The sequence below is a fragment of the Micrasema longulum genome, unplaced genomic scaffold (assembly GCF_059751315.1).
Source record: "Micrasema longulum isolate JH-2025_06_02 unplaced genomic scaffold, ASM5975131v1 h1tg000582l, whole genome shotgun sequence".
Lineage (NCBI taxonomy): Eukaryota > Metazoa > Arthropoda > Insecta > Trichoptera > Brachycentridae > Micrasema > Micrasema longulum.
In genome coordinates this window covers 329,417-354,273 of record NW_028277778.1, presented here as the reverse complement: position 1 = coordinate 354,273, position 24,857 = coordinate 329,417, and the positions used below count along the sequence as shown (strand labels likewise).

At 34.8% G+C, this 24,857-nt stretch overlaps 1 protein-coding gene across 10 annotated transcripts; it reads left to right on the top strand.

Moving 5' to 3' along the window:
• The first annotated feature begins 1,388 nt into the window (after positions 1-1,388).
• sw (cytoplasmic dynein 1 intermediate chain short wing) lies at positions 1,389-22,905 on the top strand. Of its 10 annotated transcripts, none has more exons than XM_088228434.1 (15): positions 1,389-1,424; positions 1,671-1,796; positions 3,284-3,462; positions 3,836-3,963; positions 5,817-5,849; positions 6,677-6,697; positions 7,741-7,788; positions 8,990-9,151; positions 9,457-9,613; positions 12,013-12,267; positions 14,697-15,046; positions 15,663-15,823; positions 18,347-18,487; positions 19,623-19,748; positions 21,437-22,905. In XM_088228434.1, the coding sequence occupies exons 2-15, from the start codon at positions 1,683-1,685 to the stop codon at positions 21,596-21,598; spliced, it is 2,037 nt and encodes a 678-aa protein (XP_088084560.1). In that variant the 5' UTR covers positions 1,389-1,424; positions 1,671-1,682; the 3' UTR covers positions 21,599-22,905. The 10 variants fall into 10 exon arrangements, with proteins under 10 accessions (XP_088084560.1, XP_088084559.1, XP_088084568.1 ...); XM_088228433.1 differs by having other exon boundaries at positions 1,389-1,563; XM_088228442.1 differs by having other exon boundaries at positions 1,389-1,563; positions 8,960-9,151.
• The last annotated feature ends 1,952 nt before the right edge of the window (positions 22,906-24,857 follow it).

Genomic DNA, 24,857 nt, shown 5'->3' with positions numbered 1-24,857 from the left:
GACTTTTTCTGTTCAGTGGTTTTTGTAAACCAGAAACTAGATTTTATTTCTTTTATAAATGTCCTATAAGAGGCTTGCATATCTGTTAGTAATAAACACATGTTAGTGAGTCAGTTTTTATTTTTTTGAAAACTTTATGTATTGTATAACATATTTACAACTAAATACCATTTATCACAAGATATTTACATATAATTTTAAATACACGTTTCTCAGGTGAGGACAGGAGAGTTAGAATATGAGAAAGGAATGGAATATTAATCATTTGCAGGGCATCCAAAAAAACATGGTTTAAGTATTTTTCATCAAAAAGACATTTACGCATAGCAGAGTCCCGGACGTGGATTTTGAAAAGGTGAGAAACATTGCGGCAGTGCCCAGTGCGCATTCTGCGTATGGAGGATGTCTCAAACTTGTTTAGAATCACATCGGAAAACTAAGGCTTTTCTTTAACATTTGGTTTCAGTTAGAAAAGTTTTCTACCCTTAGATTGGGAGGAGGCTACCCAATATTTTTGCCATGTGCTAGGTTGTTTCTCCTTTGTCATAACGAGGAGAGTCAGAAGAGTTACATACGGTGTTCAAGATATACCGCATATTTTTATCCATTCATCATCAATGGCGCTACAGCCCGTTGTGGGCCCTGGCCTCCTCTAGATTTTGTCTTCATTCGTCCCTGCACCCTGCGGCTCTTTTCCAGTTCGTCAGGCCAATTGCTTTAATGTCACTTTCCACATTATCCAGCTATCGTAATTTTGGTCTGCCTTCCGGAGTGGTAAAAATATTTTTTTTTGGGGTACGGTTATCATTCATTCTGTGCACATGGCCCAACCACTGTAATCTTCTTATTTTGATGAATTGTGCAATGTTGGGTTCACCATTCAGTGCCTCTAATTCGTGATTAAACCATTTCCTCCACACTTCGTTATGGTTGACAGTACCAAACATCTTCCTTAATATTTTTTATTCTAATACTAATATCATATTTTCATCTCTTTTGGTCATAACCCAGCATTCGGCTCCATATACAATGACCGATCTGAGGATTTTTTTGTAAATAATGGTCCTCGTTTTTTTAGTGAGAAATTTGGATACCAAATGTTTAAAAAAGCCATAATGACATCTATTATCTATTACCAACCTAAAAAATGATTTTTTTGGAATAAGCAGTAATGCAGAATAAGTTACTGTTTACGTCAGAAATATCAAATCGCTTTAACGCGGAAAACTGATTTAATTAGGGTGAACGATAGTACAAAACTTATATCTCACAAAATGGACGTTGGTTCAAAAAAGTTTTGGAGCCTGTGATTTACTGTGTACAGAAAGCATAGATGAAATAATTATTAGAATGGGGTGAAGTAATTTTTTTCTCTACTTTCTGACGTCACCCATTTGGATTGATTTTTGACGTATTGCTTTACGGTATTTCGGCGTTGTATTATATTTCATTTTATCTTTAAATGTCGTATTATCGCGGCATTTATGTTGTACATCATTTTATTTATTCACAAAAATAAAGTTCATGAGTTTTGTCTTTTGTTGAAATAGAGGTTTTATAAAGGTGTGTATTCTGTCGTCAGGGTCCGCATATTTATGCAAAGGCTTATTTTCCAGTGTTTAAAATGCGGTTTTATGCTTTTGATTATTTAGTAAATCTTGTTATTTCAGATTCAATCGGTCATGTCGGACCGCAAGGCAGAGTTAGAGCGAAAAAAGGCGAAGCTTCAAGCTCTCCGAGAGGAGAAAGATCGAAGACGCCGCGAGAAGGAGCAAAAGGATGTCGAAGAAGCCACCGTAATATGTTTTTATATTAAGTTGTTTTTAATTAATGATTTCGTTTATTTTATAATGATGGAGATGTTTGCATTTAAATAGTTCGTAATAATATTAAACTTAAGTGCATAATATTTTTGTAAAAATCCACTCGCGACGTCGCCTTAGTTTACAGCCCAGAACAAATGGTTAAATGTTTGAATAGAAGGGAGCGCAATAGTAGAAGATAGAAGTTTGGTTCATTGGATTATTTATTTATTTAACAAATTTACAGACGTTGTCCAATTTCAACAAATCATACAACGAAAAACAATAAAAATACAGTAACAAATAATAGAAGCAATACAACAAAGAAAAGCAAAGACAAGTTAATAAATTAGACAGGCATTATGGAATCCAGGTTAATTCTACAAATATTCAGTCAATTTATTGGGAATATTTCTTCAGTCTATTAGTAAAAAAACAATCAAAATAATTTAGATCTTGATTTTCTTTCATAAATCTTATCATTCTCAGTAGAGGCGCATGGAAACCATAATTAGTCTTATGATGACCTAGGAACAGAATTTAATTATTTCTGAGTCTACGTGAAGGAACATTAAGAGATATTTGGTGGAGAATATAATAGTCAGGACATCAAATAAACCATTAAGTATTTTAAACATGCAAATTAAATCTGCATTAAATGGGCGTTGACGTGAGAGACCGGATATATTCAGGGAAAGTTGCATGTCGGTATAATTATAGTGATCTCTTGTGATTCCTAGTTTGAATGCAATTTTTCTTATAAATTTATGCTGAACTGATTCAATGTGATTTATATGAGTAACATATGAAGGAGACCATATTACGGAGGCGTATTCAAGAATGGGACGAACCAATGAACAGTAAAGTGTTTTTTAGAGTTAATATGTTTTCAAAATCGGATGTAGTTCTCTTAGTAAATCCAAAGAATTTAAGAGATTTGTCAATGTGTTCATGAAAATTTAGTTTGTTGTCTAGAATCACCCCAAGATCTCTTATTGAAGTTACAACGGAAAGAATTTGGTCATTAAGTTTATAGTCAAAATGTTGTATGTTGTCATTTCAGGCGTTTACGCCTGTAGAACTATTAGGCAATATTTTAGGCGCCACCACTCCATGCTCCAGCACACAAGGCGTTGTGTTAATGGCTGCTTTTCACTTTTACCGCCTATTCTCATATCTCGGGGAAGTAAATATTTTGACGACAATGGGGTCATGTGCTGTGTGGATGAGTGGTTGGGACAAATGTTCTACCAGGAAGCCATAGAAATGCTGGAGTCTATATTAATATGGAGGGATAAAGTGCATGCAAGTCCAGGGGGATGACGTCAAAAATTTAAAGTACAAAAACTTTTTTCATCCACTTCGAAATAGGTTAGGGGTGTAGCGTATCAAGCAACCCTCGTATTTATCAGACACGAAAATTAACATAAGAACCTGTTGACGAATCGCATGGATGTAAATATCTTTAATAATGTTGTCAGATCCGCGCGGCAGGGGGCGTGGGCGGTGAGAGCCGACGGGACTTAGATGAGATGCTGTCCTCGCTGGGAGTGGCTCCGGTGCACGAGGTGCTGTCTTCGCTCTCCTCCCTCCCTGCGCACTCCTCCCTGCCCCCGCTGCCCGCCACCCCCGACTCCAGTCTGCTGTCCATCCCCCCGGGGTAACTAACTACGCTTTACATAATTTCATATCTCATCATCACCTCGTCTTCATTTAACAAAAAATATCTTGAAATTCAAACAATTTGAGAAAGTATCGATGTTCGAACCCCGTTCTACCAGAACTTCAAAGACCAAAAGGGAAAATTTGTATTCCTTTAGAATGATGACAAAAACGTAGAATGATGTATTTTTAGGTATTATGTACTCGTTTGATAACATTTGAAATTATTTAGTGTCAGTTTATTGTTAAGTCTTGACGAAGGAACAGTCGTGTTCTGAAACCGGTCGGAATATTAAATTCATTTTAGTAATTTTACCCAAAGTGCGATATATATCTATAATGAGAAGTATTCTACCTCCTTTCCATTGCAGAATTCCCCGCCGCTCACTGCCCCAGCTGAGTGTGGTGTCCGTACAAGCCACCAACATCCCACCCAAGGAGGCCGTCACCTATACCAAGCAGACTCAGACCAACAACTCTTCGGGACACGATCGCGACGGTTAGTTACGCTCAATTCTGTACTACAACAGTCAACATGCGTGTTGAAGCCGATTAAGCGGCGAAAGAATTAACAAACAAAATAAGTTTTTTCTTGACAATATACAAATTCAGATTTGAACGCGTATTAGGGTGATGGAAATTCCAATCTTCATAGAGCGAAGTGTGTTCTAATACTTGATAGTATTTCTTCAGTTGTTTTCTTCTAAATTAGCGTGGGCTACTTGGTAGGGTATAAATTCATTGTTGTTGTACTTTGGTGCAAAAGAATGGTAAAACAAATTCAATCGATTTATTCTCTTATTAATTTTTCCTGAGTTCTTTACATCCATATATTATGGTACATTGTTTTATCGCATAGTTTAACATAAGTAGTTATCATTAATTATCCTTCATATGTCCATCCTATGTGAGATGTGTTGTGTTGTAGTAGTAATAGCCGCGTGTCTTTAATGATCGTATTTGGAGAAATAAGTGTTAAGACACACGGCTTAGCGTAATAACAGTGTCCAATTAGGAGTGCTATATTTCTAACTTGCACTATCTGTAAAAGTTAAATTTGTGGTTTTATTTTGAATGCGGATACAAAATACAGTAATGTGTGTGATTTAAGGATGCTAAAAGTCTTCCATCCTCTATAATTCTGAAGGAATGTTCCGTTTAGTTTACAACCCTCCCATAATGCATGTCACACTGTCTTACAGACATAACATAGTACGGGCATAGTTTTTGAATTAATACTTGCATCCTGACTAATACAAACATGTGTATATTATGTACCTACACATTATTCTTATTAAATGCACTTATGTATTAAATCTTTATAAACTTATCGGTATAAATAAAGTTAAACATTAAACAGATAAAGTAGCTGTAGATAGTTTTGTATTGTAACAATCAGATTTATTTTATTCTAAGATGGTAAGTTGAAAATAGTATTTTCAACATTCTTTACTCCATTTATCAGCACAGAAGGGATGTTGCATATTGAATAACTTTATTTTCCAATATTAAAAGCTTACTTAGCTGCTGTGGATGTTCGAAACTCAACAGCCAGTGTTTAGGTCCAAAAGAGAATGAAAATATAATTTCATATATAATTATTTGCTGAATAAATATTTGAAAAAAAAACTGAAGCGATTCTCAAATTATATTTTTACAATAGACATAATTTGATATGAAAATCCTGCATTATGTATACCTGTTTTCATTATATTATGTATATACGTACATATAATATTAGAATATTGTAGTCGGTGGCCGAGGTTATTGGAGTACTGGTAAATATAGCTTGGCTGTAGGCTGTCTTCATACAGTTTGGTGGAGTTTGTTTACTTATTCTGTAGGCTGAAATCAGAAGCTAGGTGTCTTGTGCGAATAACTGTTTTTCTTTTCTCATACACCTCTGTGATGTTATCATCTTTAAAATGTTAATTCAAAATTACTTTGGTGCTCAAGTAAAGCTATATAAGTTATAAACACACATTCTATTTGTACGTTATCATAAATAATGGTTTGTAATTAATGATATTGAACCATTTTACAGACAATCCTCATGTAAATATCGTAAATGAAATGATCACATTAATCTATTGTGTCTGCAATATAAAAATTAGAAGATAAATATCGTAATATGATGTTTTAAATCGATACTAATTGTGAATGCCCTCCATCTCCACAATTGGTATTGGTTTACCGGCGAGAATGAGTTGAGGACTGTCTGTGTTATGTGTTAGTGTCCAATGTATACATATGTATGTGTTAATACAAGTTGGAATTGGGCGATTGTGTGTGTTGATGTGTTTTATGCTACCCTAACCAAAGGATGCTCTTCCAATGCTTCACCACTTGCAGGATACATGGAGGACTGGTGGAGACCCCGGAAAGGTAATTGTGGATGTCTCGAGCACCGCACTAACACTGCACTGACTGCACACGCACACCGACTTGACCGACTCTCACAGACTTACCAGCACCGTAATATTACACTACTTATGCCAAATTGCAAGCATTTATACTGTATTATGTCAACATTAACACCATCAGCAAAAAATACATCTTAATGTCCCACTGATTAAACTAAATACACTTACACTAAATGCGCAAATATTCTATTTTATAGCTTATTAAAAAATATTAATAAATAATTTCTTCCCTAAAAATGGAAAAACCATACCTATTTTTGCTGAAATATGTAAGCGGTCTTCTTCAATGTAAAAATAGAATATTTATCACACATTTTACAATACAGCATGATATCACACAAGCACTGTTGGAAAATATTAAGCATTTTTGTTAACGCTTCGATTATTAATTTATGTATTCTGTGCATTATCTTCATAATACGCTCCGAAAGATAATCAATTGTTAAATTCTATCATCAAAAATACACATTTAAATCCCGAGTACATATTATAAGCAATTTGAAAGCTAACTAAAGAGATTTTTTGATTTGTCCCATGTAATCTAAAGAGTAAAATAAACTTTTTTTATTACAATAATTTAGAGGAAAATAACGTTATTTTGTAAATGCGATGGATTTTGATTAATACTAATTATATTATCTCGAATAAATCACAGATCTCTTCGGGAAGCTTTGATAGTATTGAAAGTATCGGGCGAAGAAAGTAATTACTTTAAGTTTTATTAGGCATTACTATGTCAGCAGTTGCAATCCTTCTAAAAATGATGTTTTTTCTCCTTTCATTTCATAGCACACGCGACAGACTACTACGGTAAGTTATTATTTCTCCTGATTGTCAACACATTCACACTCATTACTCACATTAAGTGTTCTGGCCAATTAGTCTCCTCTCATTACAGTGTGTCTAACTAATAATTACTCATTCTAACTTTCGATTAAATGTGAATGAACTAGCTTTTTGCATTACGTCGATAACTTTGCTAAGAAAAAATACATGGAAAATTATAAGAAATATAAAACAAAAACCAATGAAAACCTTCCGGAGTTCTCCACTCATTCCACTTCAGTTTTCAATAGTCTAAACATCCTTCTCCATATTTCCGGTGATCTGTCTGAAAGTGCGTCGAGACATATTTAGCAGTCTTTAGAAATACCACAGATAGATTTTGTTTCAAACTTGTTCCTACTCTTTTTGAACATGATATTAGGTTATAATTTTTTCGCGTGTTCTCAATTGTTCAGCTAGTTATGTACTGATTTGAAAATTAACACACATTATTGGCACAAAAATAACTCGACACTATTGATGTAAGTCTTTGTTTAGAGAAAATAAAGCTTCGCCTGCGTAATGTGAACTAGACTAGTAATAGCGATCACCGTTCTCGTCTTTAGGACTGTTGGGTTTTGTTTCGACGCATTTTCGGTTGAATAATACACGTCTGTCCTTATTACTCTACTCTATCTTAGTATATAATGTATCTGGTAAAGTACGGCGTAGCGGCTGGTGGGCGCGGATAGAGGGTACGCTTGCGGGCCTAACTTGGCGGGTTACTAACTTCCTTCTACTCTTCCCACACGGCTGGTTTCCCTCGCACCTTCTCTAGTCGCTGTTCGCTTGTTATTCTGTACACTGCAATCCGTGTTGTGAATTAAACTTACATATTCTCTCCATTGAGTATTTCTACAACAGTTCATAAGACTTGTTCAGCATTCATATTGACTAAATATAAATATATTGTATTCACTGAAATTGGCTTTATTCATTTGAGCCGATTGGATTGCTTCTATACCTAGTTAAGATTTATTGTTAACACACCGTACTGACTTTGTTTTGTTTTTCCTCTCCATTTCAAGATGAGTACAATCTAAACCCGGGTTTAGAGTGGGAGGACGAGTTTACAGGTAGGTCCCTTGACAGACACTACTTTCCTACACGAACCCTAATGGAGCATGATTTGCTGTGCTGTGTTAGGTTTAGAGTAAGTAGGATTAATCACTTGGTTATTCTATGGGTCTGATGATGAATTCTCGCTACTTACGGTGTGGCTATAGCACTCGGCTATAGTTGTACTCTGTTCAGCTAACTGCCATTATCACAGTATACCACCGATTGGATCCAGCATGACATTGGAATTACCTATATCCAGTAAAATAGTATCCATCCATGTAGATGTATCGCTTGTTGCCTTGCCTATATTTGTATTTATTTCATTGAGTATTTATTATACACATGTATGTATTATATGTAATCCACCTTAATGTGGAGAGCTCGGGAAAGTTGTACCTTTATTTGTTATTTTCTTATGCACTTTTAAGTATTATTCTTTGCACCGTTAGAGTTTGTACTAGAGATTGGAGTTAATATTATTATTTTCTTTAGTCCGTATCACTCGAGTGGAGTAAATAATATCGGTGGACTCGTGAAGTTTGCTTTTATTCGCTGTAATATTGCAATACGGATTGGCTTTGTCTTGCTTTGATCATATTGTTATTTTTAGAATTTCAGTTTTTTGCATTTTCATTGGTTTTTAAAGTAATTTAATCTACTAGGTTTAAACTTTTTTGTTTTCGAGCCATTCATATTAGAGCGTTCTTGTTCCGATTCACACTGATTTCCCTCCCAGAGTTTGTTCATTATGATTTTACTTGGTTCTGAATCTTACCACCCATATTAGATAGAAATACATTTTCACTTTACTTGTTGCTATTCTTGTTTTGTGTTATTATTAGACAGATCCTTTATACTAGCCATCTGTATGTTTTTACTATAGCTAACCGCATTTTTCTGCATTAGGGTTTTTTAATAATTAATGTAAAATGTCTCGTCACATGCCTTCGCATTCCGGTTTCGATTCCCGGCCGTTAAACACAAATAACCAAAATGTTTTTTTTCACTATTATTACTACTGCCATTGCGTAATCTATATTAAAAGCACTTCCTTGTCATCAAAATAAATTTAATTTCACCTCTAAATTCCAAGTACATTTACTCAAGTTAGGTTAGGTTAGGTTAGTGTAGTGTAGTGGTAGGGCCTCCTGCCCGAGTACGTGGCCGCCTTATTGACCGCTTCAGTGTTGACGTTTGACGACTACGCGCGCCAAGGAGAGGAAGAGGAGCATAGCCTCAGCGCAGGAGGAGCGGGGAGCGGAGCGGCAGCTTTCCACTCGCGCCTGCCGCCCGGTATCCTTCCCCACGGCCTCCCGCAAGTCAAGGAGGTGCAGCCCGCCGTCACCGACACCGGCAAGGACGAAGACAAGAAAGAAGGTGAGGATATACTCAAATGACATCTCTATTTCCTTTCAATCGCCAAATCAAAAATCTCAGAATTATTTTTGAAGTGAATTTCAAATTTGTTTTATCTAGCCTTCATTCCTTTTCTATTTTTCAAATAACTGATAATTCACATAAATAAGTGAGGGGCTTATCAGCTTTCCCTTTTAGTAGCAATAATTTTATTTTAAGATGTCAGAACATCTGATATATTTTTGAAAATTATATTGATTTTATATACTTAGATCTCGATAAATGTTTTTCAAAATATATTCCTAATATAAAATACCGTATTCCAGTCCGTGAATTAAGTGAAGATGAGAAGCAGATGATCATCCTGTCGGGAGACTTCCAGCGCTTCGTGTCCCGCGCCGGACGGGTAATGGAGCGCGCTCTCGCCGAGAGCGTGGACATCTATACTGACTATACGGGGGGAGAGGAGGATGATGATTCCAGGCGAGACATTTCCATATATTACACACAACGGCATACGTACATCGTATTCCCGGGAATATTGTATTGATAATACTATAAACGTTTATTAATATAATTTATAACACTTAATATAACAATAATGACATTTAAATAATAAATAAACATCCCCAATACTAAATCACATTCCACATACTACGGCCATGGGTAATATTCTCCGCCAGAGTAATTTCTGAATTCTTGTAATACGAACATTTTATTTTATTAGTTTATGTAGATATAGTCTAAAGTTTTTGTAAATTATATTATTAATTATTCCCTTTAAAAATTATTAGTCGCATCGACGAATATGCGACAGCAAATTCGCTGTATCTTTTTGCCTCGCATGCCGATAATCATTTTGTCGCTTGTCAATTCAGAGCTTGCCACGGTCTCTCAGAGACAGTTATGTCCAGCGACGTTTCTTTGTGAGATTTCTTAATTTTTTTCTAATATTAATATCGAAGCGACGCAAATAGCCTTTAAATGCGTGCTATGAGCAGAGTTTTTCATGTCGGACTACCGTGTACGCGTACGGCGTGTACTGCTCCCGTGCGCCCGTCCCGCTCTGCCCCGCTCGTTGGACAGTAAGTAGTAAGTATGTATTAAATAGCGCGTTATCTCTAATTCTTGTCCAGTCGTGTTACTTCAGTAATCATAAACATTTTTTATTGAATGCTGTGAATAATTTGTATTCTTATTGTTTTAACGTTATCTAAATAGATCATGAATCGGGATTAACATTTCATCTTTAGATGAGTTATGATGTAATAACTTATATTTTCATATAAGTTATTAATTTAAAAATACTTGGTACACTTCCACTTATTTATTTGACCAATTAGAGCTTTGTAAATATAAGTTATTACATCATTACAATGGAATTCCATCAAGAATTGTCAAAAAATAATTTAAATTAAAAAAAAATATTAGATGAGTTACATAAAACCGATACATTGGAAAAGAATGGTCTTTATTTAGTAATTATGTTTTCGTTGATAATAGTTTTTCTATAAACGGATTATTAGTTTATCCTTTAGCATTCTGTATTCTCTTAAGTTTGGTCTGTGAATATTTTCTTCTTATATTATGTAACGATTTTATAAACTAATATTAATATCATATTAATAATTGCAACACTAATATTTTCTTATTGACAATTAACGCGTTTTAACCGAGATTCAAAACCAGAATCTTTATGTATACACGACGCAAAAATCTTTACCATTTCGTCACGGAAGCCATCAAAGGGATGTTCTATTACGTGTTTTGCTTCTGTGGAAGTTTTAAATACCCACAAAAATCTGACTAGTAAACAGTCGCTTAAGGTTTTTATTTATGCAATTTTGTTCGTATAAATGTAAGTTATTTCTACACTGTTACATGAAAATGATATATGTTTTTTTTTATGTATGGTAGAATTGTACTGCACTATTTAGCCATTTTACTGGAATCATTTTACTATACTGCCATTATTAAAATCGTTATATTGTCGTTTATTCTTCGTATATTGATATATTGTGAATAATTATTGTTATATTGTCCTTTAAAATCAGCAGTTAAAAATAGCATGTGCCAAAGGTTGACATTATCTACTAATCCTTATGGTGTTTTATCTTATGTCCGCGGTGGCGACGGTGGATGCGATAAAGATAATAAATACGGCCGATGCGCGTTATAAAATTAGCAGGGACAATCGAACAAATATATTTTTTTTCCATTTTTTCATGTTTTCTCTCCGATACTCTGCTCCGAAAATTTTCATTTGTCTCGAATTGAAGCTAAGTTTTTTTTTTAAAGATTAGGCTGAACAAAAATTACATATTAAATTTATTTATTGCGTAATTGATAATTTTCGTATTCATAAGGTCTGAAAATCCCATCTCCGGTGGGTATGAGTTATTGAGGGTAAAATATCAACAACAAAAAAATTAACCGCTCTTGTGTAAAGTTAAAGAAAATCACATGAATCGTTGTTCTACAATCGTGATGATGTAAGTTTAATAATAATACATTTTATGTGTACACTTAAAGAATTTATTTTGTTAATTCAAGGAACTATTTATGGTCAACTAAATAGATAAATTACAAAATAAATTCCTTAAATACACTCAATATAAATTCCCGGGCTTAAGTAATTTAAATTTACCCTGCCTTCACAAACGGCGCATAGTTGCGTATCAATTATTTCTTTATAATTCACTTAATAATCGGATCGATTTGCTGTCTGAAATACAACATTAGTGGACAGCAACAAATGACTGACTATAAATAAAAATTTATATTTAACATGCTTACAGGATAACCCCTAATGTGACTGTCAAACTCCTCTCTCGTGATAAACATTCCTTTGGATTCTTATCGCCTCTTTTTATCCATTGCAGAGAAAAGAACGGCAATGCTTGCCTGTCCCTGAAGCGCACGTTCGCGTGCGAGCGCTGGTCTCGCGGCCGCTGCGCCACCAGCCTGGACTGGAGCCCGCAGCATCCTGAGCTGCTCCTGGCCTCCTACCACAACAGCGAAGACGCGCCCCACGACCCCGACGGAGTGTGTCTCGTGTGGAATACCAAGTTCAAGAAGACCACTCCCGAGGATGTCTTCCACTGCCAGTCTCCCGTCATGAGCGCTACATTCGCCAAGTGAGTCCGCAACAACCTTAAGAGGGGTGATAGTGGCAACCTTCCGGAATTATCCGGATGTGTAATGAATAGAGACCGGAAAACAGCGGTGTTTTTATTTGTGAAAAGCGGTGTTATTTTTTGCCAAAAGCGGTGTTATTTTTGAAAACTGGCGGTGTTATTTTTTAGAACAAATTTGAGTACACAGGTTGATAATAAAAGTCAATGGTTTTGTTTTTTTTGCATTAAAAAGATTTATTTTTCAAAAATACAACATTAAAAACACTGAATATTATAAACTAACAATATATTTTTTTAAAAATTGAATTTAAAAATTAAGCAAATATTACATAAATCGCGGAATATATATGTGTGCAATGCACATGCAAAGACGGTCACCCAAAACCACCTTTAACGTCTCAACACATTTAGTCATGAACCACGCTGAATCTGTCACTACACTCTTCACATTTTTAAACTCAATATTGTCGTCTTTCCAGGCATCTATTATAGCCCTGACACAATTTGTAGCGTTGGCTGACTCTAAAAATTTTACCCATGCCTCAAACAGTTTTACCTCTTCAGGACTTGTATTAATTCTAAATAATATGCGAACACACAACGGCCTGAAGAATCGGTAGTTTTGTCGCAAAACAAATCAATTTTTTTGTTTTGTAAAACTTCTTTCACTTTGCAGACTCTGTCGGAAGCCACAATTCCGAGATACTTCTCCCTTAGTGTTTTTGTGCACGGCAAATCTCCAGCACCTGAAAAAAAAAACAATTTTAAACTGAGAAAAAAAAAACAATTTTAAACTGAGAAAGGAAAACTGTATTTTCGACAATTTTTTAAGTCTACTGTCAAATGTTTTCATTCGGCGTTAGTCTTGAAATTATAATAGTGTTTGTAAAAGTTGTGGCTTTGGAAATTGTTTTGATCAATGATGTTTATGAAACAAATTCACTGCGTACTATAAAAATTACAGGTAAAATGTTTAATGTCGTAATTTTACCACTCAATAAATATGTGTCAAAAACAGTTAGGGTATCAAAATCGGTAAAATAATATTAAAAATAAATGATTTGCTCAGATTAAAGTAAATAAAAATAAATCAAATACCTTGCATATATTTGTCAATCCTGGCTCTGAAATGCGGATCACCGAGTTTTTTCAAAGGTATGTTGGCTTTGATAAAGGTTTCAGTCATGTCTTTAGCCAATTCCGTAACAGCGTCCTGTCTTCTGGTGACATCTTTTATTTATAAGATTGCTTTGGAGTGCAAGCTGAATTCTTCTCGGCATTTTTCCTATGTTTCACACCATGAATATGTTTTTCAATTCAAAATATTGTCATATTCAGCAGAATCGGCACATAACAACACTTTTATGGAAATATGACAGTTATAAAAACAAATATGGCCTCCAATTCGAATCAAGCCAAGATTCCATAGAATGACACAGAGAAACAAGCGTGAAGTTAGCAACTTAAAATATTCGGAAAATATTTTATGGCTGTTCATAGCTTGCTAAGCTTGTTATTTTCCAAAAATGCCAAATTTAGCGTTATTTTCAAAAAACACAAAATTTCGCATTATACAACTAAAAATGCCAAATTTCGCGTTATTTTTCGTTTTTATCGCGATCTCAAAATTTTCCAGTCTCTAGTAATGAAATAATTCTTTATGGATGAAAATAAAATTATGTAAAAATTTTTTTTTTAGTAAACTGATATTCTCACCTGTCAAAACCTTGAATAAGAAAGAGTTTTTTTAATGCAAATATAAAAATTGAATTGTCTATAAATCATCTTATTTTATAATTTTTATTTCCGCCTTATGGTAAAGTGCTTAGCGCATTAGGTACGCTCGGAAGATGTTTGGATTTGATTACTGACACGGTTAAAAGAAATACCGGGGCTGAGTCAACAAAACAATTAAAACAAAATAGGTTCCTTCTAAAGCGATACATTTTTTCCAATGAATAATCCAGTCATCCTTGCGCTTTTTGTAGGCATACTTTCTTCTCTTTGAACGCTTTGTACCACTCAAATGCTCTTGTTTTCGATATAGTAGAGTCACCGTAGGCTCTCTGCAACATTTATCATCAACGCGTCAACCCCGAAATTTCGTTTGCAACATAAAATTTAAGACAAATTCTATGTTATTTTTTTTTTTCTCAAGTAAAAATCGCACCATGTACTCGAGTACAACCAATGTTTTTGACTGCTGAAAACAAACTAAATTACAAATAGCGCTCGAACTTAGCATCAATATAGAGTACAGTTGTGCCAACTTTGCAAAACAAAAAATCTGAATAGAGCATAAAAGAAATAATTTATATTATTACATTAAGTATGTAAACAAAAGAAGGTAAGAAAAATTTAAACAAAAGGAAAATTGAGGTGATGCGGATAGGATAGCTAATTTAATTACATTGATTCTTTGTTGTCAGATTCCACCCTAACCTGATTTTGGGCGGCACGTATTCGGGCCAGATAGTCCTGTGGGACAACCGCGTGCAGAAGCGAACTCCCGTGCAGCGCACGCCGCTGTCGTCGCAGGCTCACACTCACCCCGTGTACTGTCTGAGTGTAGTGGGCACGCCGCACGCGCACAACCTCATCTCCGTGTCCTCGGACGGCCGGCTGTGCAGCTGGTCGCTGGACATGCTGGGCTCACCGCAGGAGACGCTGGAGCTGCAGCACCGCCAGAGCAAGCCGCTGGCCGTCACGTGCCTCGCCTTCCCGCACGCGGACGTCAACAACTTCGTGCTGGGCAGCGAGGATGGAAACGTTTACTCGGGTGCATATACATCTTATTTGTTTAAAGTAATTGTCATAAAAACAAAACATCGAATGCTACAGTTTGGCCTCGTATAAGCATCAAATGCTCGTTCTGGATTCTTAATAAAACTGCGTATCAAACTGTTGATATGTAACTCTTACAATATATTAAATACTCAAAACCAATTGCGGTGTCCTAATTTAACGCTTATCGTTCCCGATTCCTCCTAAACACCAAAAATATATATTTCCAGCAATGTATTTTCAGAATAGCGTAACTTTTTTTTTATGGGATCCATTCACATTGACACAGATCATAGCTTAATGTATTTTCAGAACAGCGTAGCTTTTTTCTCATGGGATCCGCTCACATGGACACATATCATAACTTTCTTATCTTTTTTAAAAATATCTCACTTCCGATTGGACCGTTCTTGGTTTAGAGTAAATATTATTTGACTGACATTCTGGGACACATTTGTTGCTGACTGTTTTTTTATAGGGACACAATATCTCCATTTACCATATAATGACTTCAGTTTCAGGCTGTAGCCATCGTTTCCTAAATGAGACACGATATTGGCGACTACAGCAGGCATAACTGCGAACGTGTTAATAATAGTACGCATGTTTAGGTTGCCGTCACGGGACGCGCGCGGGGGTTAGCGAGGTGTACGAGGGCCACGCGGGGCCCTTGACGGGGGTGGCGAGCCACGCCGCGTCGGGGGGCATCGACTTCTCTCACCTTTTCCTCACCTCCTCCATGGACTGGACCCTGAAGCTCTGGAGCCTCAAGGTATATTTATTACAATTTTCAATATTTTGACCATGTGCATTATAGAGGAGGCTGGATTCCACTCCCTCGACTTATCGAGACATTTAGATATACTCAAAATATTGTCGACTAACTGGTATATTATAAAATTGAAAAGTATTTTTAGCATTGCCTAGTAGGTGAAATAATTCAGTCAGATAAATCTCACCCACATCAATATAGGTGGCGATGCGTGAGCTGGTTCTCGACAGTAGGTATATTAAATTTTGTAAATGTCACAGCGCAAATGGATTACAAGGAAATGGAATGAATGGACTGACTTTTTTTATAGTTTTTCTTATTTCTCAGCTTAAGCGGCAAAAACTCCACACTGTAAATTTGTTTTCGTTTATTATTAAATATGTTTTTCGTGGCGATTTATTAAAATGAATTATTGGTTTAATGTTTTGCGATGCGTCTTTGTACAGACAGTCGATTAGCGATTAAACATGTACTTCAATCGAAGTCAAAGCGGACACTGCTCCAGGTGGCAAAATAATCAACTAAATAGTTTTTGGAACTATAAAGGTGCAAAAGGGACAGGATTCAAGTGGGCGAGAGAAAAGGAGACAGGTATAGGAATTTATTTACGCTGTGACACATTTTCAAACGACCTAACCAATAGGTTTTATATCTTTTTATTTATTTTACGTAAACGGCATAAATGGGGAAGCTCTGTGTTTTTTTTGTATTTTTTTTTATTTCTTAATAGACCATTAAACTAAGCCAATTAAAATAAAATATAAATTTTTACGTATCATATTACCAGCTCAATGATTTTTTTAAGTTCTGAAATTTTGAAATTACTCTGCCGGTGACGAGTTCTCTACGGTGAGTTCTGCTGATCGGTGAATTGACTGGAAATCTATTGCAACACTCTATCATTGATTGATTCACAAGAGCTCAGTGGCGTCATTTAAAGTGGTTCATTTTTATTAATTTTTTCATACATTTTTGAGAAAATTGACCCTATAATGAAATGCTCCGATATATGCATTGAACATAAGAAATGAAAAAAAAACATGTGAAAAAAATAATAAAATAGCATAACTATAAAAATAGTAAATAAGTAAATCCACATAAGTACCTGGATATAAGTATAAAAAAAGCAAAAACATTTTCAAAGATAGAGAAATGTCAAAGAATAGCAAGTGTAAAAAAAAAACACTCAATTTATTACTATAGTAAAACCCCAAGTTAGGTTTTTTAAGGGACCGGCAAAAAAAAGTAAACAGAAAGAAAATGTAAATGGAGCTTACTGAAAAAAAATAGTTCAACAAATTATTTTTTTATTAAAAAGTTTATGAAGAAATGTTTGAACGATTTTTTAATTGTAAATTTTAAGTGTAGGTACATTTAAATATTAGTTGAAAGATATACAATATGTAATATTTCAATGAAACAGAGTGGGACAAATGATTGAAAACATGTGTTGACGGTGTACTGTAAGAGAGGATTCTTATCTATGAAAATATTTATTGTTTTATTGCAATGTATAGGGTCAAACCAAGGGTACTAATGAGGGTGAGTTTTTAAATTCTATCTGCTGATTTACTGAAATTCTATCGCTATCGTTTTTTATCCTATTTATTTATAGTAATAATTATAAATCTTAATAATATTTCTAATCTACCTAACTTTGGACCTTCATGTTCTGCATGTAAAATTTTAATGTCTTTTGATTCGTCAAATAACTTAAATCAAAACGCTGTAATTGATGGGTCTGTAATGTAGTTCAAAGTAGTTGATTTTGAATTGATTTTTGATTGAAGTCAGTGATTTATTTAGTTAAAAAGGAATTCCATAAGTCATATTTCTCCAAAGATATTTCGTAAAATATACAAGACCTATGTAGGATGTTTATCGGAGTACGGATATTTATTATGGAGTCCCCATTTCACTAAAGACATCGAGTTACTGGAAAAAGTCCGAAGATGTACTAGAAAAATCCTTAAATTACTCAAAAGGATTCCTTACCACGGTAGATTAAAAGCACTAAGACTTACATCATTGGAAGAACGACGGAAGAGAAAGGGACTTGATAGAAACTTATAAGATACTCAATCATCAAATCCCAACACAAATTTACGGTGTCGTCTCCAATTCCACCTCAATCCCAAGAAAAACTTCCTTTCCAGCAGGATAGTTTCAGACTGGAATAAATTGCCAAGCCTAGTTGTCCATTTCATTTCGGTCCATCAGTTCAAAAACAGTTTGGATGCTTTTTTAAAGGAAGAAGAACCCAGGCAAAAAGTAGTACACGAGATTTAGGCGCATTAGCAAAGGCTGCCTGCCTATAAGGAATAGAATAGAATAGTAGAAAGAATTACACTCTAATATTTCATAGTCCCCTGGACTGGATCTGAAGAGTAGAACTGATCATCTCGCTTTCACGTATCAAATGATTAAGATACGCTGCAAGTGAAGGGCCGATGTATGATGATGATATTTATTTATAGTAAATAAATGATACACATATAAAAATATAATATTCTGTGATTCCAGGAAAACAAACCTCTGTATTCGTTCGAGGACAGCGGTGACTATGTGTTGGACGTGTGTTGGTCCCCGGTACACCCGGCACTGTTCGCCTGTGTGGACGGCTCTGGGCGCCTGGACTTATGGAACCTCAACCAAGACACCGAGGTAAGCATTTCTGCACTAATTAGAATCAATAAATCATAATACTTTTTATGTACATATTTACTATCACACAATGGAGTTTTAGGTCTTAACAAGCTAGGAATGCATGTCAGGATAGACACGTGTGGCGGTCCATCCTCTCTGCCTGCCCCTACTCAGGAATATGGTGATGGTACTAGTAGTGGTATTAACGACCAGATTGTTTTATACTAATTGGCTTAACAAATTTTAATGACGTTATCTACATACATACAAAGGAATATGAGTGAATCAGTTTCAATTACGTCAATATTTTTAATAAAATCGTCTCCCGAGTCTGATGATGTCCAGTATAACAAAAACTGGTTGCTCGTAAATATTTTATTGTGAGGGTCAGCGTGAGAGAGACGGAGTGTTCAGTGGCCTCTAAGCACTCGGGTGTTAGTTTCCGATCCTGCTCCAGGAAAGTCAACTAGATTGTTGAGGTTTAGAAACTGTGTATTGAAATGGAAAAACTATTTTTTTAAAAGCCAAATGGTATTTTATGAGTTTTATTATTTATGGCGTGCAGGGTGCACTAATATATTTGTTTTTCATTATTACTATAATGTAGTGAACATCATAAGAACCCTGGGTCGGCCTTGGCTATATCTACTCCACTCTTTTCAGTCTGTTGCCCTTCCTCTCCAGTTCCCCACTTGCAACGTTGCCGTATCCGCGTTGATGCAGTCCATCAGATTTTAAGCCTTCCTGGTCTTCGTCCTGATGAAGCTGATCACATCGGGCCCTCCGTAGATGTCATATAGCTCGCTATTGTAGCGACGACGCCGATGGTTGTTTTCTCTCACCGGGCCACAGACAACTCTGAGGATCCTTCTTTCGAACGCTGCAATGGTTCCCTCGATATTCTTTGCCATAACCCAGGTTTCAGAGGCACATATCAGGATTGGTGAAATCAGTGTTTTGTACAGTGCTATCTTAATGTTTCTTTGTGTTAGTTTAGATCGTAGTTAGTTAGTAGGACCGCGTAGTAGCGACGGCTTGCAGCCATTATTCTCCTTCTGATTTCTTCCTGTATAGTAATGCTCCTATATGTTGTGTCGGACACACTCAGCTTTGAGAGGATTGTGTATTTATAATTAACGTTGTATGTAACTAGGTTCCAGCGGCCAGTATCCAAGTGGACGGAGGAGTGGCCCTGAACAGAGCCAGTTGGACACCAAATGGACTGAATATTACCGTTGGAGATGATACCGGCAAGATCTGGGTCTACGATGTGGCTGAGGTAATTACATACATATGTATCCTTGTTAATTTATCACCATCAATGCTATATATGCATCTATAACACTAAAAATCTTATCTACTTGAAAGTCAATGTTGTTAGAGTGTAAACTGAAAGAAAATGTACGATAATAAACACCTTTCTTAAAACCTATTTTTTATATACATGTACTAGTGTCGCGGACTCGCGGATCATAAATCTAAAGTTCGAACCTTACTCTACCCCAACTTGATTCCCATTTTCTAATAGTGAGTTATTTACAACTCGTTAAAAATGGCCCCATTTGAATATTTGGGTAAATAATAACACAATTTTTTTTTCTAAAAGATAAAATGGCCCGAATAACCATGTCAGAAGATGGGAATCAAGTTATAGTAGAATAATGAGAAATACTCAAACTTCTGATCTATTAGTCTGTGATACCACCGTGAGATTACAATTACACTGGAACCTCGTTGTGCACGTTTTCGAAATGACAGTCTAAAAATATTTTTTGAGCATTAATTTAACAATATGTTATTTGAATGGCCTACATCGCCCTTCCACTTATTTTGGATATATGATAGTGATAGTGAACAATCTTTGTTATGATTTTTCAAAGTATTAAGAAAAAAAATAAGACACAATAAATACAGTAAAACCGTTTTACATTTTTCAAGGAAGCAGCAAAAAAAAGTGTTAAACTGAGGAAAACGCTAAAGAGAGGAAATAAAAAACTGCAGAAAAATTGTATTAACATTCATAATAGGGAAATTCCATATTTACGTATGATTTCATTTTAAAAAATTGTATTTTTCAAGTCAATGTGTTTTTTTTATTGAATTTTAAAAAAACATGTTTAAATAATTTTATGCCGGTACTTAACCTTAAAAACACAAAAATAATTTGAATTAGCATAAAATGCATAAAATGATTTTTTCCCCAAATATTGTGAAATTTTATTTATATGGTATCATTTTTTAGTATGGCACCACAGAAATTTGACTGTCATTTACATCGCGGCAAAACTGTTTCACACTTTAACGATAACCGTTTAAACAATCTTCTTTCCAAATTATGTTTATAACTTCAAATAATATTTCTATCACTAAATTTTTTAACTTTCTGTATCGTAATTTATTGATGTAAAGGCTTCATTCTTCATGTGTCCACCGCATGCCACAATTTAGTAAAATGTAAAAATTAGACACTTAAACAAAATAGTCAATTACACTGAACCTACTTTGAATTTAGTTTGAGTCAACAATTTACACATTTTTTTATTTACCATTTTTGGCGGCGCGCTGCTCGGCGTCTTTTGACAGATCGAATGAGTTTTTAAAATTTTTCAACATAAAACCGTATGAAAAACGTAAAAGACGTTAATTGGGGGGATATTTGAATGAGAATCTATGGAAAAAAATGGAACCTAAACATTTCTGCATAAAAAGCGGGAGGAGCGTAAAAACCAGGTTTTACTGTAGTAAACAATTTAATTTTTTTGAAATTTGATTTGATTTTTATACAAGGCATTATTCTTTTTTTAGTTTTTTTTTATGCAGTACTGTGTGGAACGTATCCCCATTTAAAAAAAGTTTCCAGTGTCATTCCAATTAATTGAAATTACTGATGGAAGGTTCCTTTATTGTTAAATTGATTAAATACAGAAAGATAAGCGTGACGTTTGCATTATGTTGCGTTTGTTACAGCACTTGGCGCTCCCTCGTCACGATGACTGGAACAAGTTACTCTATACTCTGCAAGAACTGCGCAACAACCAAGCTGATGAGGAACTGGAACGTGCTGGACTCGCTGCTACAGCCTCCGGACCGGCTTCTCTGTCCAGTGTCGGCTCTAACCCACTTCGCTGAATACTGCGTCTACCCTAACTGCTACTTAATATCAACAAATGCTTTGTAGCTTTTATAATGTATATAATTTGATAACCACGAAAAATTTAACTCAGTTTTGTATAAGTTAATTTTTAGTTTCATCAGTCTATCATATAATGGATACGCAGTAGATTGGGCAATTGAATCATGTTTATGGTCTTTAGCTCTTCAGCAAAACATTCTGCATTAAAAAAAAATATATAAACTTTTTATGAAACACTATTTGACATGCATTTGATTATTACCAATGACGTATAATTAAATAGACACGTTACTAGCGCAAAGAAAATGGCATTTCAATATGGGGTTATTAATTGCTTTCAGTCTCTAACAGACTTTCATCGTTATCAGATGTGAGCTTCGCAGAAATATGCGATGGCATGATGGTGAGTGATGAAAAAAATGCTTTAATTGCACTGCAGTTGTGAAAAGTGAAACACATGTCGTTTCATTCATAATTATAATCCAATTTATGGTTATATTTTTAAGTACATTTTTCAAAATTTTGACAGCAGCTCTCGGCTAGTGTCGTATCTATGGTAACGAGTTACAAAGAAATAAATATGAAATAAATAAATATGTATATCTCTTTCTTACATGAATGATTGCATGTGTATCGTGATATGCTATCTCTTCTATTTTATATTGTTGAGAGCAATGCAATATTTGCTATATCTTAGATGTAGTTAGTGTGGGAGTAACGTGTCTATTTATTATATGTCTGTGATTATTACCTACATATTCAACAGGGAAATATTACGCAATAATTTGGATACATAAAATAAGTTGCACTCTGTTTTGCATGCAATAAAATGCATCAATTGTTGGAACTATTTGTGAACCTTGTCTTCAAAGTTTTTTTCAGAAAAAATGGTTTACCATGAGAGATTATTTAGATAATTACCACCCAGTACCACGTAAAAAAGAATATTTAGATTCATAACAGCCCCTGTGTACTAGGAGCATTTAATACATAAAATTAAAAAAATTATAATCATCTCACTGAAGGAAAAAACCGACACGATTTTGTACGCATATCACATTATTTGCTTTCTCATTAAAATTCAATGCGTTAAGATAATTTTGAGTAAAATATAAAGGAATTTCAACAGCATAAAAAGGAAGTTTGTATACTTTATTTGTGAGAAGAGTTTAGTGGATTATTGAAAAAGTATGAATGTAAATATTATGAATATGTGATCTGTTGAATCATAATAAGTTTAGTTTAGCAGCATTATTATTTATGTAATTTTTAAGCCCTATTAATAAAAAAATTACCTTTAAAATGGTCACTTGTTTTTATTTACATTTATGTAGTTCGTAAATGTGACTGTAAAAAGTTTCACAGTCCTGTAGTATTACATATTTGATTAAACCCAAAAAACTTCAAAAACCCAACTGCCGCGCCTCAGCCTGAGCTTCAAAACTTGGTCAGTTTAGCTGTTAGGTCAAGTTTGGTATCATTTTCGTACAAACCAAGGATGAGAAATTCATTCTGAAACCATTTTTTCAACCTGGCATAGTAAAAAACAAAAATTTGGAAAAAAGTTACTGAAAAAGTATGTTTTTACTTATCCACCTGTAACTTTTGAAAAATTGTGATATTTATAAAATAAAAAACAGTAGCAAGTACTCGTATTATTTTTATTTATAAAAATATAAACTTTTATACCAGTTTTCCAAATAAAAATATGCTTAAAATAATAAATAAAGCTGCACCCCGAGGGTGACGGCGAGCTGCGGCTGTAGGTCATATTGACATGGAGACAGTGGTTCCTTGGATCAATTAAGGATTGAGAAAAATGTTGTTGAATTTTTGTGTTCTCACCGGGAACCGAACTTGGAACCTTCCGTGCATGAGTCGTGTGTCATAGCCATTAAACCGCGTAGGCTGCATTCCTCTTTAAATATTTCAATCAACATCGAGGTGTTGGTATGTATCAGTATATCTTCAAAATGGGCATGGCAGGCATTGTTTACCAATCAATGCATTAGCATTAGAAGATTCCTTATCATTTGATGATTGGAATTGGAATGGCTATTGGAATAGCTAAATTGATAAGAGATTGATTTCCATTTTATCCTTTGTAATTTTCCTCGTTTAATAAATATTCAAATATTTTAACTACGTACCGAATTGAATTGTTTTTAACGCCGATTTTCCTTTAGTTAGTCATACAAAATAAATATCACTTTTTTATATTATATTGGATACATGTATATTGTGATATATTATAACAGATATTTCTTTAATATATTAAGTACTGATCAAACCCTCTAAATGCATTATTGCCTATACTGAGAAAATCGATTTGAATGTTTGACTCGACAAAGGTCTTTTTCCAGAAAAGACCTTCCTTCCTTATTCATATTTTGGGCATGGTACACATACTCACGAAACCATCTCAGTTCCTGGAGGGGCCAAGTGGCCGTATGGAGCGGTGCGGTGAGAGGAATTAAGGAGATGGGTTCGGATCCCAGCAGATAAGTTAAAATAATCTCCTACCTCCCGGATCGATCCTGTCGAGTTGACTGGAGGCCGAGAGATGCCTCTGGGACACTTCGCATTACTCGCTTAATTCGGAGACTATGCGGAGATGCAGTAGCGGGAGCGGTATGGGGGATGGTGTGGATGCGGCCGCTCCGCAAATTAAGCGAATACGGTTGTCTCGACGACACGGTGGTCAATTCTCAACTAACTACCGGGTGGATGAGGTACATAGGTAATGGTATTAGTGAGAATATTTTGTCAAATGTGGGTAACATAAAATATATATAAAATTATAAATAAAAATGAGGTGCATAATATCCGCGCGACCAGTTCCTTCATATAATTGTTTCTGAGAAATTAAACTACTTTAAATGCATTTTTAAGCGTGCTAAATTTGAAATTAAATCTTTGAGGATATTATCAGTTGATAAACCTCGAAAATCAACATATCGTTATGATCGTAGGATAGTAACGGAAGTGCGAGAAATGTGACTTTGATTTTATTTTATATTTGATTTTTAAAAGGTTTTATTAGGGCTTTATATTCCAGGTCAGAAAAAAAATATATAAATAATTAGTTAGCCCAAGTATCAAAGGATATACTTTTCAATTTATCAAGTTATGAAAAAGTGTCAAAAAAATTAGCTTAAACCGCTCTCATGTAAAGTTGAAGAAAATTACATGTGTCATTGTTCTACGATTATGTCAAATATATGCAAGTGCATTTTATTTTCTTTTCTGCATTTA

Coding starts and splice junctions, on each gene's coding strand:
- sw (XM_088228442.1), top strand. CDS start 1,683: ATGTCGGACCGCAAGGCAGAGTTAGAGCGAAAAAAGGCGAAGCTTCAA. Junction 15,047..15,662: donor GGATGGAAACGTTTACTCGG/GTGCATATACAT, acceptor ACGCATGTTTAG/GTTGCCGTCACGGGACGCGC. Junction 18,488..19,622: donor ACCTCAACCAAGACACCGAG/GTAAGCATTTCT, acceptor GTATGTAACTAG/GTTCCAGCGGCCAGTATCCA.